Consider the following 16,055-nt stretch of genomic DNA (forward strand, 5'->3'; position numbering starts at 1 on the left):
AGCAGTCTTACTGTGTTGTCGGATTGTTTAGAATCACCCCGGGGTTGTCATGAGCATCACTGGAAGTGACATCATCAGTCTGTCATCACTCTGGCGCTCCTCCGTCGGGCACCAAAGCGCCCTTTTTAGGGATATAATGGGAGCATGTTTTGTTTTCCGTGATATCAATGAGGTGAATAAACACAGGTTTTCACTGTCTGACTCAGTTCCCTATAACCCTAACATGGCCATAGCCAGCTGAAAGGTACTCACAGAAACGTTTAGGTCTATTTTAATGAACTTGCTGCTTTGATTTTGTTGTTCCTTTCATTGAACAGTCTTCTACTCTCAAATTAATCCCCAAAACGCTGAGCTCTATTTTTAGCCTTGGTTGGTAAATAGGGGCTTATGTTTTGACTCGGTTTACTCTGAGTGGAAGGGCTTTCTAGAATACGGAAATGAGGCTACTGGGGGTGTAGAGTTTCAGTGACAGGATAAGCGCTTATTGAGATTCTGTAACTTATGTAGTCGTAGTTATGTGGTAATAAAAGGCTGTCACCCATTTCAGCGTGGTTGTGGTTTAACAGGTTGCGTTTGGCTGGAGGAGGCGGGGTCAGAGCAGATTTGAGCAGCTAGCGAGGGATCCTGGTTGGTCCTTCTCTGCCTCAGGTTACATGTGTCAGAATGACACATTGTCATGAAGTGAATGCCGGTGCTCCTTGGCTCTCCCAGGTCGCTGTTCCCGTGTGGTCACGGCCCTCGAACGCCCAGCGGGGCGTGGTCACCTCTAACTAACATATCGGCTTGTTTGCTCTTCATGATCCAAACTATTGTTAGCATTTGTTCCTCGGAATGATCGCTAATGATCACTAACTCCATAACGCCCTCAGGCTAAAGTTCCTCCAAACAAACTCTTTTGTATTTATTTCTGTTTCATCAGGGCAGTTTCCAGCGCTTGTACGCTGTTTTGTCAACTGACCAAGCGGTCAAGTCTCAGTCTTCATTCAGTAATCCACTCAGAGGGGTCACTTTTAAAGGCTTTATGAGGGACGAGCAGCGGGATTACGCCCGGTCCTCCTCCATAGGGCGGGGTCAGGGGTTTACGGCTGGACTGCTCTAAAGGCATTTCACTGTTCCCCTGACGACGCACATTGCCACAGACTGTCAAACCGTTTCCACTGTTCAAAATGGAGTTGTTTCCTCTGGGGAATCCAGCACAGCCCATTCAGTGTGTTAACTACTCTGGTGATGATCACGTCACTCTCTTAAAGTCAACCTTTATGACTCAACTCATTAACCTCCCAATGGAAGCTATGGGATGTAGACACTCAGACACTGAGGAAGACAGGAAGCTGATTTGTTCTCTGGGAAGAGGCTGTTTACCTCAACCACTGCTAGGGCTGTTTGGATACCATGACAGACAGACAGGATCAGACCTGGGTCTCCCTGCTGTGTCTTAGGTTTGGGTAGTAGAGAGAGAGAATGGCCATGTCTCCACACTCTCCCTCCTCACACTGTGAACTCTCCTCTTGAGTCATGATCACAGTGTAGAAGCTACAGCGTGAACAGGCCTGTGCTTCCCTTGTAGTTTCACTCTGACCAGGGTTGGGGAGGTCTGGGTCGGGGCCCGCTGTGCTGTTGGCACCGGTGAGCTGTGCCCGTGGGCCTGTTGCGGGTCGTTCTTGGCGCTCTTGTCTTTCTAGTGTATTTTTAGTTTTTGCGTCATGTTTTCTTTTATGTTCTGAATGGCCTCGGTTTAATGTGAGTAACCAGTGGTGAACTAACAGAGCTGGGATATCAGTCACCCACTGGTTCCTGTCTGTCTGCCTGTCTGCCTGTCTGCCTGCCTGCCTGCCTGTCTGCCTGCCTGTCTGTCTGTCTGTCTGCCTGCCTGCCTGTCTGTCTGTATGCCTGCCTGCCTGTCTGCCTGCCTGTCTGCCTGTCTGTCTGTCTGTCTGCCTGTCTGCCTGCCTGTCTGCCTGTCTGCCTGTCTGCCTGTCTCTCTCTGTCTCTCTGCCTGTCTGTCTGCCTGCCTGTCTGTCTGCCTGCCTGTCTGTCTGCCTGCCTGCCTGTCTGTCTGTCTGTCTGTCTGTCTGCCTGTCTGCCTGTCTGCCTGTCTGTCTGTCTGTCTGTCTGTCTGTCTGTCTGTCTGTCTCTGTCTGTCTGTCTGTCTCTCTGCCTGTCTGCCTGTCTGCCTGCCTGTCTGCCTGTCTGCCTGTCTGCCTGTCTCTCTCTCTGTCTGTCTGTCTGTCTGTCTGTCTGTCTGTCTGTCTGTCTGTCTGTCGGCTCGCTAACTCGTTCCATTCTCTCCGGATCTCAGTGTGTTGTCATGGGCGCCCCAGCTGTGGTGGAAACGTATCCTGCAACCAAGTTGAGACAGAAATCAACACCTCACCCCTCCCACTAGCACCCCTCACTCAGCTGATCTGGAATCAGTCCCACTGCGTCATCACAGTGTGCATGCCTGTCTCTCTCCCCCTCATAGCTGGTCTGAGGTCAGCCTGGGAGGCTGTTCTGGGAGCCAGGGTCCATTAGAATGCAGACGGGAGCAGGAGGAGAGGCACCGCTGGGGAGGCGCAGCTGAAAGGAGATCTTTGTTTTCTGTGTAAATTGAGTTTTTTTTTGGTACTCCTCCTCTCTTTTTCTATTGGAGGCTGTTTCCCAGAAGCCCCTCACCTCCAGGTTAGCTGGTGTTGATGTCAGGCTTTGGACTTCCCCTCCCGGCCCCGCCCCACGCTGGTCACACTGACTTCTTTCCTCACACTCGCTCACATACCCAGTCAGCCGGTCAGCGGCTACACAATGCAGAAACCAACATGCAGATAAGGCTTCGTCCATATCAGAAAGAAATCCATTATGTTATCCTCATCCATTCAATATATCTATTGAATTTTCCAAAGGTTGTTTCTGACGTTTGGACTTTATCTCTGGTGTGTGTCAGGTCAGGGCGAGGTCGCAGTCTGGGAGGAGTGAGTCACCGGCCCGTTCAGGGGCCCCGGCCCCAGACAAGCCCTCTCCTGGGCCCCAGACAAGCCCTCTACTGGGCCCTAGACAAGCCCTCTACTGGGCCCCAGACAAGCCCTCTACTGGCCCCAGACAAGCCCTCTACTGGGCCCCAGACAAGCCCCAGACAAGCCCTCTACTGGGCCCCAGACAAGCCCTCTACTGGGCCCCAGACAAGCCCTCTACTGGGCCCCAGACAAGCCCTCTACTGGCCCCAGACAAGCCCTCTACTGGGCCCTAGACAAGCCCTCTACTGGGCCCTAGACAAGCCCTCTACTGGGCCCCAGACAAGCCCTCCCCAGGCCCCAGACAAGCCCTCTACTGGGCCCCAGACAAGCCCTCTACTGGGCCCCAGACAAGCCCTCTACTGGGCCCCAGACAAGCCCTCTACTGGGCCCCAGACAAGCCCTCTACTGGGCCCCAGACAAGCCCTCTACTGGGCCCCAGACAAGCCCTCTACTGGGCCCTAGACAAGCCCTCTACTGGGCCCCAGACAAGCCCTCTACTGGGCCCCAGACAAGCCCTCTACTGGGCCCCAGACAAGCCCCAGACAAGCCCTCTCCTGAGCCCCAGACAAGCCCCAAACAGGCCCTCTCCTGGGCCCCAGACAAGCCCCCTCCTGGGCCCCAGACAAGCCCTCTCCTGGGCCCCAGACAAGCCCCAGACAGGCCCTCTACTGGGCCCCAGACAGGCCCTCTCACCAGTGGGCGGTCTCTCGTTTGCTCTCTCCAGCCTCAATGTCATTCTCAATGGTCAGGAGATGAAAGATCTCACTAAAGGCTCTGTTAGTCTCTCCCCCTCCCCTCAGCCCTCTGGTCTCTCCCCCTCCCCTCAGCCCTCTGGTCTCTCCCCCTCCCCTCAGCCCTCTGGTCTCTCCCCCTCCCCTCAGCTCTCTGGCTGTCACTGCACACCGATGACCAGTCTCTCCCCAAGCCCGTGGTCTCTCCCCCTCCCCTCAGCCCTCTGGTCTCTCCCCCTCCCCTCAGCCCTCTGGCTGTCACTGCACACCGATGACCCGTCTCTCCCCAAGCCCTCTGGTCTCTCCCCCTCCCCTCAGCCCTCATCCCTCTGGTCTCTCCCCCTCCCCTCAGCCCTCTGGTCTCTCCCCCTCCCCTCAGCCCTCAGTCTCTCCCCAAGCCCGTGGTCTCTCCCCCTCCCCTCAGCCCTCTGGTCTCTCCCCCTCCCCTCAGCCCTCTGGTCTCTCCCCCTCCCCTCAGCCCTCTGGCTGTCACTGCACACCGATGACCAGTCTCTCCCCAAGCCCGTGGTCTCTCCCCCGCAAATACCACAAACAGCTGATCTCTTAGTAAAAATGAGATATGGGAAAAGTGAGCTCATGATTCTGCCGTTCTCATTCTCATGCTATTCTGTCCATCTTTCACCGCAGCCTCAAAACTCACCTCTTCAAGAAGTACTACAACCATCCTCCCTATTAAGCACCTGTTGTATTTTAGATTGCTATTCTTGCACTTTGCCTTCAGCACAAGATGATGCTCTTAGTCACTTGTTTTAGAAAGGAGATGCACTTGTGAGTTCTGGTGAGTAGTAGTACATTGGCTTTTCCTACGTTAAATACAATTATTGTTAGTCTCTTTGAATAAAAGCGTCTGCTAAATGACTGTAATGTAATGATTCTTCCGTTCTGCCCTCCTCATGTCTTTGCTGGTTGTGGTGGGCGTTCTGTTCTGTTTGTGAAGGTCAGCTGTGGACCGGTGATACGGTAGCTGTGATATGGTAGCGGTAGCGGTAGCGGTGATACGGTAGCTGTGTTCCTGTCTGGAGAGGCCGTAGGTCTGGCGTCGTCGTGTATCTCTCAGTACCTCAGATCACAGTACGACCCTTAGAAGGCCGGTTGTTTTGCGCTGATAATGACCAGCCAGTCTGTGCTGATAATGACCAGGACAGTCTGCGCTGATAGTGACCAGGACAGTCTGCGCTGATAATGACCAGGGTAGTCTGCGCTGATAATGACCAGGGTAGTCTGCGCTGATAATGACCAGGACAGTCTGCGCTGATAGTGACCAGGACAGTCTGCGCTGATAATGACCAGGACAGTCTGCGCTGATAGTGACCAGGACAGTCTGCGCTGATAATGACCAGGGCAGTCTGTGCTGATAATGACCGGGTCAGTCTGTGCTGATAATGACCAGCCAGTCTGTGCTGATAATGACCAGGACAGTCTGCGCTGATAGTGACCAGGACAGTCTGCGCTGATAATGACCAGGGTAGTCTGCGCTGATAATGACCAGGACAGTCTGCGCTGATAATGACCAGGACAGTCTGCGCTGATAATGACCAGGGTAGTCTGCGCTGATAATGACCAGGAGAGTCTACGCTGATAATGACCAGGGCAGTCTGCGCTGATAATGACCAGCCAGTCTGCGCTGATAATGACCAGGACAGTCTGCGCTGATAATGACCTGGGTAGTCTGCGCTGATAATGACCAGGGCGGTCTGTGCTGATAATGACCAGGACAGTCTGCGCTGATAATGACCAGGGCAGTCTAAGTGCTCATCCTGTACCTCAGCTCGTAAAGCCGGCCGCGGGTAGATAGGTCAGTCTTATCAATCATTAACCGGAGAATGGACAGGCATGCCTCTCTCTATGAATGGGAGTGAATGGACATTGTCTGGACCCAGGCAGAACCTCCCTGCCCCCGCCATCCTGACAGCCTGCTCTGTGTCCAGCAGCTGAGACTCTCTCCCCCCCCCCCCCCCCCTCCCCTGCCGGACGCCCCCACCCTCACGCCAGTGGGGCTTTTATTCGGTGGTCCAGGGGCGCGTGGCGTCTCTCTGAGCTGTCCTCTCTGTCTCCTCCGCAGGTCAATGTTCGCGTCACCACCATGGACGCTGAGCTGGAGTTCGCCGTCCAGCCAAGCACTACCGGCAAGCAGCTCTTTGACCAGGTCTGTATAGATACGCACGCACGCACACACACACACACACACACGCACACATGCAAACATGAAACCACTCCTACTCATTGATGTATTATCACTGGGGAAGTTGGTGGGGATGATAGCTGGAGCTGGTGTTATCAGAAGCTCACGCTCACATAGATAACAATATGGCTACCGTTTCTAGGAGGGGCCGCGCTCTGACCCTTAACCTTTAGAGCACAACAACTGTCCTGTCATTGATCGAATGAAAAGATGGAGTTTGAAGGATGCCTGCTCTTTGGGAGGAAAATTATAGACATGAGCAGCTATTATAAACCGCTGACCTTTCCGTTAAGCAAGAAGTACGGTGCGCTGTCTCCAACGCAGAGTGGAGTCAGTAGTGCGGTCCACAGGACAGCGTTCGGTCAGTGTGTTTGTTCCAAGGATGCTCAGAGGAATAAGGGCTTGTTCTCGTGTTCTCGTGTCGCTAGGCGCTCTACCTTTGACAGGACAGGAGGGTGTAGTTGTGCAGTAGACATGACAGGTATGTCACTGTGAAGGCCATGGTGTCACTTCCCTAGTGGCGGTGCCGTCTCTCGAGGCAGAGGCATCATGGGAGATTTGCCTCTGCTCCGCCATGGGCAGAGGAAAGACGGTCTTAAGCTATTTCCTGAATAACTAGTTTTTCCGTGGCGTGCGTGTGTAGGTGGCTGCTGCTATGGGTGTCCATGTCTGTCTCCCTTTCATTGAGAAGAAGAGATCGAGAAGGGAAAGCACCATTCAGCTGTTCCTCTTTCCACAGCAGGATCCCCTACAAAAACCCTACTTTTACACATGGACTCTTCCGCATACATGGTAGAAAATATCTCCCAGCAGGGTGTGTCCTGCATTCCTGTTCACTGCAATAATCGGTGTCTGAGACGATTCAGGTCAACTTTAATTGTCACTATAGATGCACACTTATTCTGGAAGTAATGGATTCTACTGAGGGTGCTTCCATTAGATGATGTAATTGAACCATTCTCAAAGGCAATAGCCGTAGCTCTGATGTAATATACTGATGTCCAGCTTGTGTCTGGGCTCTGTCTGAAGTCTGGGGCCTGATTTAGTTTCATCTTGGTCCAGACACAGTCACAGAAATCCCCCAGACGAGAAAGGCCTGTCTGCGAACATTCACTTAGACACACGCATTCAGACAGAAAGACAGACACACACACAGTAACACAGACAGTCTCTCTCTCTCTCTCTCTCTCTCTCTCACACACACACACACACACACACACACATGCTGGTTTGGTGGAAATGCTGAGTAACAGCCAGTGAGCTCATCCCTGGGGTATCTCTGGTAAAGAGTGTGAGGGCTGGTCTGGTCTGGTCTGGTCTGGTCTGGTCTGGTCTGGTCTGGTCTGGTCTGGCTGGTCTGGTCTGGTCTGGGCTGGTAGGTCTGGTCTGGGCTGTGTTGAGCTGGGCTGAGCTGGGCTGGGCTGTGTTGAGCTGGGCTGGGCTGGGCTGTGTTGAGCTGGGCTGGGCTGGGCTGTGTTGAGCTGGGCTGGGCTGTGTTGAGCTGGGCTGGGCTGGTCTGGGCTGGTCTGGGCTGGTCTGGGCTGGGCTGGGCTGGGCTGGGCTGGGCTGTGTTGAGCTGAGCTGAGCTGGGCTGAGCTGGGCTGGGCTGGGCTGGGCTGGGCTGGGCTGTGTTGAGCTGGGCTGGGCTGGGCTGTGTTGAGCTGGGCTGAGCTGGGCTGGGCTGGGCTGGGCTGTGTTGAGCTGGGCTGGGCTGGTCTGGGCTGGGCTGGGCTGGGCTGGGCTGTGTTGAGCTGGGCTGGGCTGGGCTGGGCTGGGCTGGGCTGGGCTGGGCTGGGCTGGGCTGGGCTGTGTTGGGCTGAGCTGGGCTGAGCTGGGCTGGGCTGGGCTGGGCTGGGCTGGGCTGGGCTGGGCTGGGTCTCTGTGGTCTGCCCTAATCATAGCCTCAGCGCTCTCATATGACCGGGGACGTGACACTCTACAGATTCAGAGACCGCTCCCCAACACTCCCCAACACTCCCTAACGCTGCCCAACACTCCCTAACGCTGCCCAATACTCCCTATCACTCCCTACCGCTCCCCACCACTCCCCAACACTCCCCAACACTCCCCAACACTCCCTAACGCTGCCCAACACTCCCTAACGCTGCCCAACACTCCCTAACGCTGCCCAACACTCCCTATCACTCCCTACCGCTCCCCACCACTCCCCAACACTCCCCAACACTCCCCAACACTCCCTAACGCTGCCCAACACTCCCTATCACTCCCTTACACTCCCTATCACTCCCTATCACTCCCCACTGCTCCCCACCACTCCCCACCGCTCCCCAACGCTCCCCAACACTCCCCACCGCTCCCCAACACTCCCTAACGCTGCCCAACACTCCCTATCACTCCCTATCACTACCCAACACTCCCCACCGCTCCCCAACGCTCCCCACCACTCCCCACCGCTCCCCACCACTCCCCAACGCTCCCCAACACTCCCCACCGCTCCCCAACACTCCCTAACGCTGCCCAACACTCCCTATCACTACCCAACACTCCCCACCGCTCCCCAACGCTCCCCACCACTCCCCACCACTCCCCAACGCTCCTCAACGCTCCCCAACGCTCCCCAACACTCCCCAACGCTGCCCAACACTCCCCAACACTCTGGATAATGTTCTGTGTGCATATTGGACTAATGGGCAGACTGACAGCTGCACTTACTGTAAGTGTCACTTAAGTGTCTAACTCCGTGATAGAGTGCTATTCATTATTAAGTTCTCTGTGAATCGAGGACAGAATCAACAAGCCAAACACAGTCCAGAAATACCTAACTGATTGTACAACACCGGCTACAGAAAAGGCCCCATTTGGGTCACTTGGAAGGTCCGGAGAGTTGAAAGGCAGGGAGTGCCGGACTACTTCACTCCACCAATCATTAAACTAAGACAAACTAAGTCAAACATTAGTTATTGAAGTCAACAGCTATAGAGATCGACATGTGTGGGTCATGTATGACATCAGTACCTGTGATTACCTAATGTTGGAGTCATGTCATGTTCCTAAATTAGATCCTCATTTCCTCATAGCATTAGTCACAGCCTATAATTACACTCAGGGATGAAACGGGTAACAAAAAAAAAGTTTGAAATACCAGCGAACTGAGATGAGTTCATCCAGGTGCCTGATGGATGCTGGGAGTTTGGAATCTCTTGCTTTTAAGGAGACGCACCACATCCTGTACAGTCTCAACATACAGTAGGAACAGCTTGTGCTTCCTGCGCCCTCACAGACCGAGAGGAAGTTCCCTCTGCGCGTTTCTGGGAGAGGGTTTCTGGGAGGAGAGGGTTTCTGGGAGAGGGTTTCTGGGAGGAGAGGGTTTCTGGGAGGGGGTTTCTGGGAGGAGAGGGTTTCTGGGAGGGGGTTTCTGGGAGGAGAGGGTTTCTGGGAGAGGGTTTCTGGGAGAGGGTTTCTGGGAGAGGGTTTCTAGGAGAGGGTTTCTGGGAGAGGGTTTCTGGGAGGGGGTTTCTGGGAGGGGGTTAGTGGGAGAGGGTTTCTGGGAGAGGGTTTCTGGGAGGAGAGGGTTTCTGGGAGGGGGTTTCTGGGAGAGGGTTTCTGGGAGGAGGGGGTTTCTGGGAGAGGGTTTCTGGGAGAGGGTTAGTTGGAGAGGGTTAGTGGGAGAGGGTTTCTAGGAGGGGGTTTCTGGGAGAGGGTTTCTGGGAGAGGGTTAGTTGGAGAGGGTTTCTGGGAGGGGGTTAGTGGGAGAGGGTTTCTGGGAGAGGGTTAGTGGGAGAGGGTTTCTGGGAGGGGGTTAGTGGGAGAGGGTTTCTAGGAGGGGGTTTCTGGGAGAGGGTTTCTGGGAGAGGGTTAGTTGGAGAGGGTTTCTGGGAGGGGGTTAGTGGGAGAGGGTTTCTGGGAGAGGGTTAGTGGGAGAGGGTTTCTGGGAGGGGGTTTCTGGGAGAGGGTTTCTGGGAGAGGGTTAGTTGGAGAGGGTTTCTGGGAGGGGGTTAGTGGGAGAGGGTTTCTGGGAGAGGGTTAGTGGGAGAGGGTTTCTAGGAGGGGGTTAGTGGGAGTGGGTTTCTGGGAGAGGGTTAGTTGGAGGGGGTTAGTGGGAGAGGGTTTCTGGGAGTTTCTGGGAGGGGGTTTCTGGGAGAGGGTTTCTGGGAGGAGAGGGTTTCTGGGAGAGGGTTTCTGGGAGGGGGTTTCTGGGAGGGGTTTTCTGGGAGGAGGGGGTTTCTGGGAGGAGAGGGTTTCTGGGAGGGGTTTTCTGGGAGGAGGGGGTTTCTGGGAGGAGAGGGTTTCTGGGAGAGGGTTTCTGGGAGAGGGTTTCTGGGAGAGGGTTTCTGGGAGGGGGTTTCTGGGAGGGGTTTTCTGGGAGGAGGGGGTTTCTGGGAGGAGAGGGTTTCTGGGAGGGGTTTTCTGGGAGGAGGGGGTTTCTGGGAGGAGAGGGTTTCTGGGAGGAGAGGGTTTCTGGGAGAGGGTTTCTGGGAGGGGGTTTCTGGGGAGGGGGATTCTGGGGGAGGGTTTCTGGGAGAGGGTTTCTGGGAGGAGAGGGTTTCTGGGAGAGGGTTTCTGGGAGGAGAGGGTTTCTGGGAGGAGAGGGTTTCTGGGAGAGGGTTTCTGGGGGAGGGTTTCTGGGAGAGGGTTTCTGGGAGGAGAGGGTTTCTGGGAGAGGGTTTCTGGGAGGAGGGGGTTTCTGGGAGAGGGTTTCTGGGAGGGGGTTTCTAGGAGGGGGTTTCTGGGAGAGGGTTTCTGGGAGGAGAGGGTTTCTGGGAGATGGTTTCTGGGAGGGGGTTTCTGGGAGGGGGTTTCTGGGAGAGGGTTTCTGGGAGAGGGTTTCTGGGAGGGGGTTTCTGGGAGGAGAGGGTTTCTGGGAGGAGAGGGTTTCTGGGGGAGGGTTTCTGGGGGAGGGTTTCTGGGAGGGGGTTTCTGGGAGGAGAGGGTTTCTGGGAGGAGAGGGTTTCTGGGGGAGGGTTTCTGGGAGAGGGTTTCTGGGAGGAGAGGGTTTCTGGGAGAGGGTTAGTTGGAGGGGGTTTCTGGGAGAGGGTTTCTGGGAGGGGGTTTCTGGGAGGGGGTTAGTGGGAGAGGGTTTCTGGGAGAGGGGGTTTCTGGGAGGGGTTTTCTGGGAGGGGGTTTCTGGGAGGGGGTTTCTGGGAGAGGGTTTCTGGTGAGTGGGCCGGTCTGGTGAGTGGGCAGGTCTGGTGAGTGGGCCGGTCTGTGGGAGAGGGTTTCTGGGAGTGGGCCGGTCTGGTGAGTGGGCAGGTCTGTGGGAGTGGACTGGTCTGTGGTGAGAAGCAGGAATGCCGTCTCTCAGAAGCAGAATTACTCGCTACTTCCGCTGACTAACGACAAGTTCCAGAAGAGCCAGAGAGGGAGGGGCTCACCCAGACACAGCACTACAGAGAGAGAGAGAGAGAGAGAGAGAGAGAGAGAGAGAGAGAGAGAGAGAGAGAGAGAGAGAGAGGACTGACTCAGGGAGTGGGTATTGGCCAAAGGGAAATGGTGCATTGTACTTCTGTAATACAGTCAGAACAAACAAGCATGAATAGAAAGACTGGAAGTGATGTATTCCGTCTGGACGACCACAGGGGTTTCTGGGAGTGGGTTTCTGGGAGAGGGTTTCTGGGAGGAGAGGGTTTCTGGGAGGAGGGGGTTTCTGGGAGAGGGTTTCTGGGAGGAGAGGGTTAGTGGGAGAGGGTTTCTGGGAGGGGGTTTCTGGGAGGGGGTTAGTTGGAGGGGGTTTCTGGGAGAGGGTTTCTGGGAGGAGAGGGTTTCTGGGAGAGGGTTTCTGGGAGGAGAGGGTTTCTGGGAGAGGGTTTCTGGGAGAGGGTTTCTGGGAGGAGAGGGTTTCTGGGAGGGGGTTTCTGGGAGGGGGTTAGTGGGAGAGGGTTTCTGGGAGGGGGTTTCTGGGAGGGGGTTAGTGGGAGAGGGTTTCTGGGAGAGGGTTTCTGGGAGGGGGTTTCTGGGAGGGGGTTTCTGGGAGGGGGTTAGTGGGAGAGGGTTTCTGGGAGAGGGTTTCTGGGAGGGGGTTAGTGGGAGAGGGTTAGTGGGAGGGGGTTTCTGGGGGGGGGTTTCTGGGAGAGGGTTAGTTGGAGGGGGTTTCTGGGAGGGGGTTTCTGGGAGGGGGTTTCTGGGAGAGGGTTTCTGGGAGAGGGTTTCTGGGAGGGGGTTTCTGGGAGGGGGTTAGTGGGAGGGGGTTTCTGGGAGAGGGTTTCTGGGAGAGGGTTTCTGGGAGGAGGGGGTTAGTGGGAGAGGGTTTCTGGGAGAGGGTTTCTGGGAGAGGGTTTCTGGGAGAGGGTTAGTTGGAGGGGGTTTCTGGGAGGGGGTTAGTGGGAGAGGGTTTCTGGGAGTGGGCCGGTCTGGTGAGTGGGCCGGTCTGTGGGAGTGGGTTTCTGGGAGTGGGCCGGTCTGGTGAGTGGGCAGGTCTGGTGAGTGGGCCGGTCTGTGGGAGTGGGCCGGTCTGTGGGAGTGGGTTTCTGGGAGTGGGCCGGTCTGGTGAGTGGGCAGGTCTGGTAAGTGGGCCGGTCTGTGGTGAGAAGCAGGAATGCCGTCTCTCAGAAGCAGAATTACTCACTACTTCCGCTGACTAACGACAAGTTCCAGAAGAGCCAGAGAGGGAGGGGCTCACCCAGACACAGCACTACAGAGAGAGAGAGAGAGAGAGAGAGAGAGAGAGAGACGGAGAGAGAGAGAGAGAGAGAGTCAGAGAGCGAGAGACAGACAGACAGACAGACAGAGACAGAGAGAGAGAGAGACAGACACAGAGAGAGAGACAGAGAGAGAGAGAGAGAGAGACAGAGAGAGAGAGACAGAGAGAGAGAGAGAGAGAGAGAGACAGACAGAGAGATAGAGACCTAGAGAGAGAGAGAGAGAGAGAGAGAGAGAGAGTGGACTGACTCAGGGAGTGGGTATTGGCCAAAGGGAAATGGTGCATTGTACTTCTGTAATACAGTCAGAACAAACAAGCATGAATAGAAAGACTGGAAGTGATGTATTCCGTCTGGACGACCACAGCCCAATCACACGACAGCACACTGGATGAACACAGCCCAATCACACGACAGCACACTGGACGACCACAGCCCAATCACACGACAGCACACTGGACGACCACAGCCCAATCACACGACAGCACACTGGACGACCACAGCCCAATCACACGACGGCACACTGGACGACCACAGCCCAATCACACGACAGCACACTGGATGAACACAGCCCAATCACACGACAGCACACTGGATGAACACAGCCCAATCACACGACAGCACACTGGATGAACACAGCCCAATCACACGACAGCACACTGGATGAACACAGCCCAATCACACGACGGCACAATGGATGAACACAGCCCAATCACACAACGGCACACTGGATGAACACAGCCCAATCACACGACAGCACACTGGACTAATTTAATATTGTCATCAAACAGTCATTTCTAATAGCATTTCATTCAGTTCAGTCTGACCTGTTTTTAGAGGGAAATTTTTACTTAAAGGTCTCTCGCTGTAGCAAACCCTTGTAGCTTATCCCCTGGGAAAAGCACTCCCTCATTAAGATGCCCCCCTCCTCTCTCTCTCTGAATCCCAGAGCCCCCCCCCCCCCCTCCTCTCTCTCTCTCTGAATCCCAGAGCTAAAAGCTCATGAAAGGACCGATTGTGTCCTGAATCCTGAGGAGATTCATTTCAGGTGAGATGCAGTCAGAAGTGCTCTCCTTCTCTCCTGTTTGTGCAAAATAAGATCCCGGATCTTCCTGAGTCACGGTCATTCTTCTCCGGTCAGCCTGTCCTGTGTTGGACGGTAGTCGTTAAGACGTGGGGGTGATTTAATTTTAACCTTGGCCGCTGCTTGCCACATGGAACGGGCTTGGCCAGAGTGCCGATGTGTTGAGTCAAACTCCACCAGGCTTAGCATCTCACCCCATGACAGGGTGGGGAATTTGACAGAGATATATTCGACCGGGCCGGGAAAGATATTCTCCACCTCAACGACACCTCTGACTCGACCAGAGAGACAGTCTTCTCCTCTGTGTGCGCCGTCATGTTGGAAAATCATTAAACCTCTTTGGATTGTGTAAAGACTTTGTCCAGCGAGGTTGAGTCAGTGGAAAACGGGAGCAGCTCTTACCACACGAGCGTTTCCCCAGATCCTGACCGTCTCTCCTCTCTGCACTCGTATCCCTGCTCCGGGGCGCTGAGGCTGCAGGCGGCCGGGCACGCAGCGCACCCTAGTCATACACTATATCACTCCTCCTCACATGTCAAAAAATAGGGCCTCATTGTTTGAGACAAAGCCATCTGATTGTCCTCTTGTGTGGGGTGGCTTATTGTGGCATGCGCTAGGGAGAACACGCACACACACACACACATGCACACCACACACACGCACACGCACACGCACACCACGCACACGCACACGCACACACACACACACACACACACACACGTATTACTGACTCTCCATAGAGGAATCATGTACTGTAGGGACTCTTGTTCTCTGGTAGAACATGATACTGACATGTTATCAGAAAGGGCCGGTGCTGCTCGTCTAACGACCAGTTATCTCAGGTTTATTGGCTCTGTAGCCGACTGTAGAAGCGTTCCCAGCGCTCCCAGTGCTCCCAGTGCTCCCAGCGTTCCCAGCGTTCCCAGCGTTCCCAGTGTTCCCAGCGTTCCCAGCGTTCCCAGTGTTCCCAGCGTTCCCAGCGTGGGGATGATCTCCCGGCTCATCTGCGCCGTGCGGGTCAGGTCTGTGGACGGCGCCGGACCCAGGGCCCGGTCTGGGAACGCTGTGCGGGTCAGGTCTGTGGACGGCGCCGGACCCAGGGCCCGGTCTGGGAACGCTGTGGGGGTCAGGTCTGTGGACGGCGCCGGACCCAGGGCCCGGTCTGGGAACGCTGTGGGGGTCAGGTCTGTGGATGGCGCCGGACCCAGGGCCAGGTCTGGGAACGCTGTGGGGGTCAAGTCTGTGGACGGCGCCGGACCCAGGGCCCGGTCTGGGAACGCTGTGCGGGTCAGGTCTGTGGACGGCGCCGGACCCAGGGCCCGGTCTGACCCTATGAGGGGCGCTAGCGATGTAACGGTGTGAAAGTTTCATACCACAATTATAGTGACCAAAATTACCACGGTTATCAGTATTATCACTATATTTTTTAAGAATATGCTAAATATGTTCAATAAGTACTGATAGACAGTCTGGAATCATTTCGACAACTTTTATAAAAAAAACAAACAAACACAAATAACATAGGGAAAGCCAGGCCTCTCAACGGTTGAAAGGTCATCATGTTCTTTGCTGTGTAATATGGAAGAGCTGCAGTGAGCTATTTGGCATTTTTGGATGTGGGTGTGTAAGCGTATCATTTCCTCTGAAATATATCATGTACTTATTTGTAGGTTATGTACCTAGTTGTTTTGGTTATGTACCTAGTTGTTTGGGTTATGTACCTAGTTGTTTAGGTTATGTACCTAGTTGTTGAGGTTATGTACCTAGTTGTTGAGGTTATGTACCTAGTTGTTTAGGTTATGTACCTAGTTGTTGAGGTTATGTACCTAGTTGTTGAGGTTATGTACCTAGTTGTTGAGGTTATGTACCTAGTTGTTTAGGTTATGTACCTAGTTGTTTAGGTTATGTACCTAGTTGTTTAGGTTATGTACCTAGTTGTTTAGGTTATGTACCTAATTGTTGAGGTTATGTACCTAGTTGTTTTGTACCTAGTTGTTTTATGTTGAAACTATCTTGGACTCCCAGGAAGAAGAGATCCTGTATCTCAGTGGAACATCTCCTGGTTAAATAAAGGATAAATAAAACAGCTCTTTTCTCTCCTCAGGTGGTGAAGACCATCGGCTTACGGGAGGTCTGGTACTTTGGGCTGCAGTACATGGACGGCAAGGGCTACCTGACCTGGCTCAAACTGGACAAGAAGGTAAGATGGTGGTCATCTACACAGCGTGACTTCCTCATCACGCTCCCTCAGGTCTGGTCCAAAGTTCTGTGGTCCTTCCCCCTCGCCCCGGCCCAGTAACACTGTCTCTCTCCAAACAGGGGAACGGTCAACACAGAGAGAACATTCTTGTGAGGGGACGATAGAAATCTCTTCTGTGTGTTTGCCTTCCTCTCAGGTCAATCAGTAGCCAGGGCATTATGCATTATGTATTCACATGATGTGTTGTGGTT

At 54.4% G+C, this 16,055-nt stretch overlaps 1 protein-coding gene across 1 annotated transcript in view; it reads left to right on the forward strand.

The window, feature by feature from the left end:
* Window positions 1–16,055, forward strand: part of ezrb (ezrin b) — a 33,821-nt gene that overhangs the window by 2,224 nt on the left and 15,542 nt on the right. Inside the window, 3 exon segments of the mRNA XM_084440167.1 lie at window positions 5,805–5,888; window positions 15,709–15,804; window positions 16,001–16,008. Of these exon segments, the coding sequence (XP_084296293.1) occupies window positions 5,805–5,888; window positions 15,709–15,804; window positions 16,001–16,008 (188 nt within the window).

The sequence above is a fragment of the Borostomias antarcticus genome, assembly GCF_949987555.1.
Source record: "Borostomias antarcticus genome assembly, chromosome: 6".
Taxonomy (NCBI): domain Eukaryota; kingdom Metazoa; phylum Chordata; class Actinopteri; order Stomiiformes; family Stomiidae; genus Borostomias; species Borostomias antarcticus.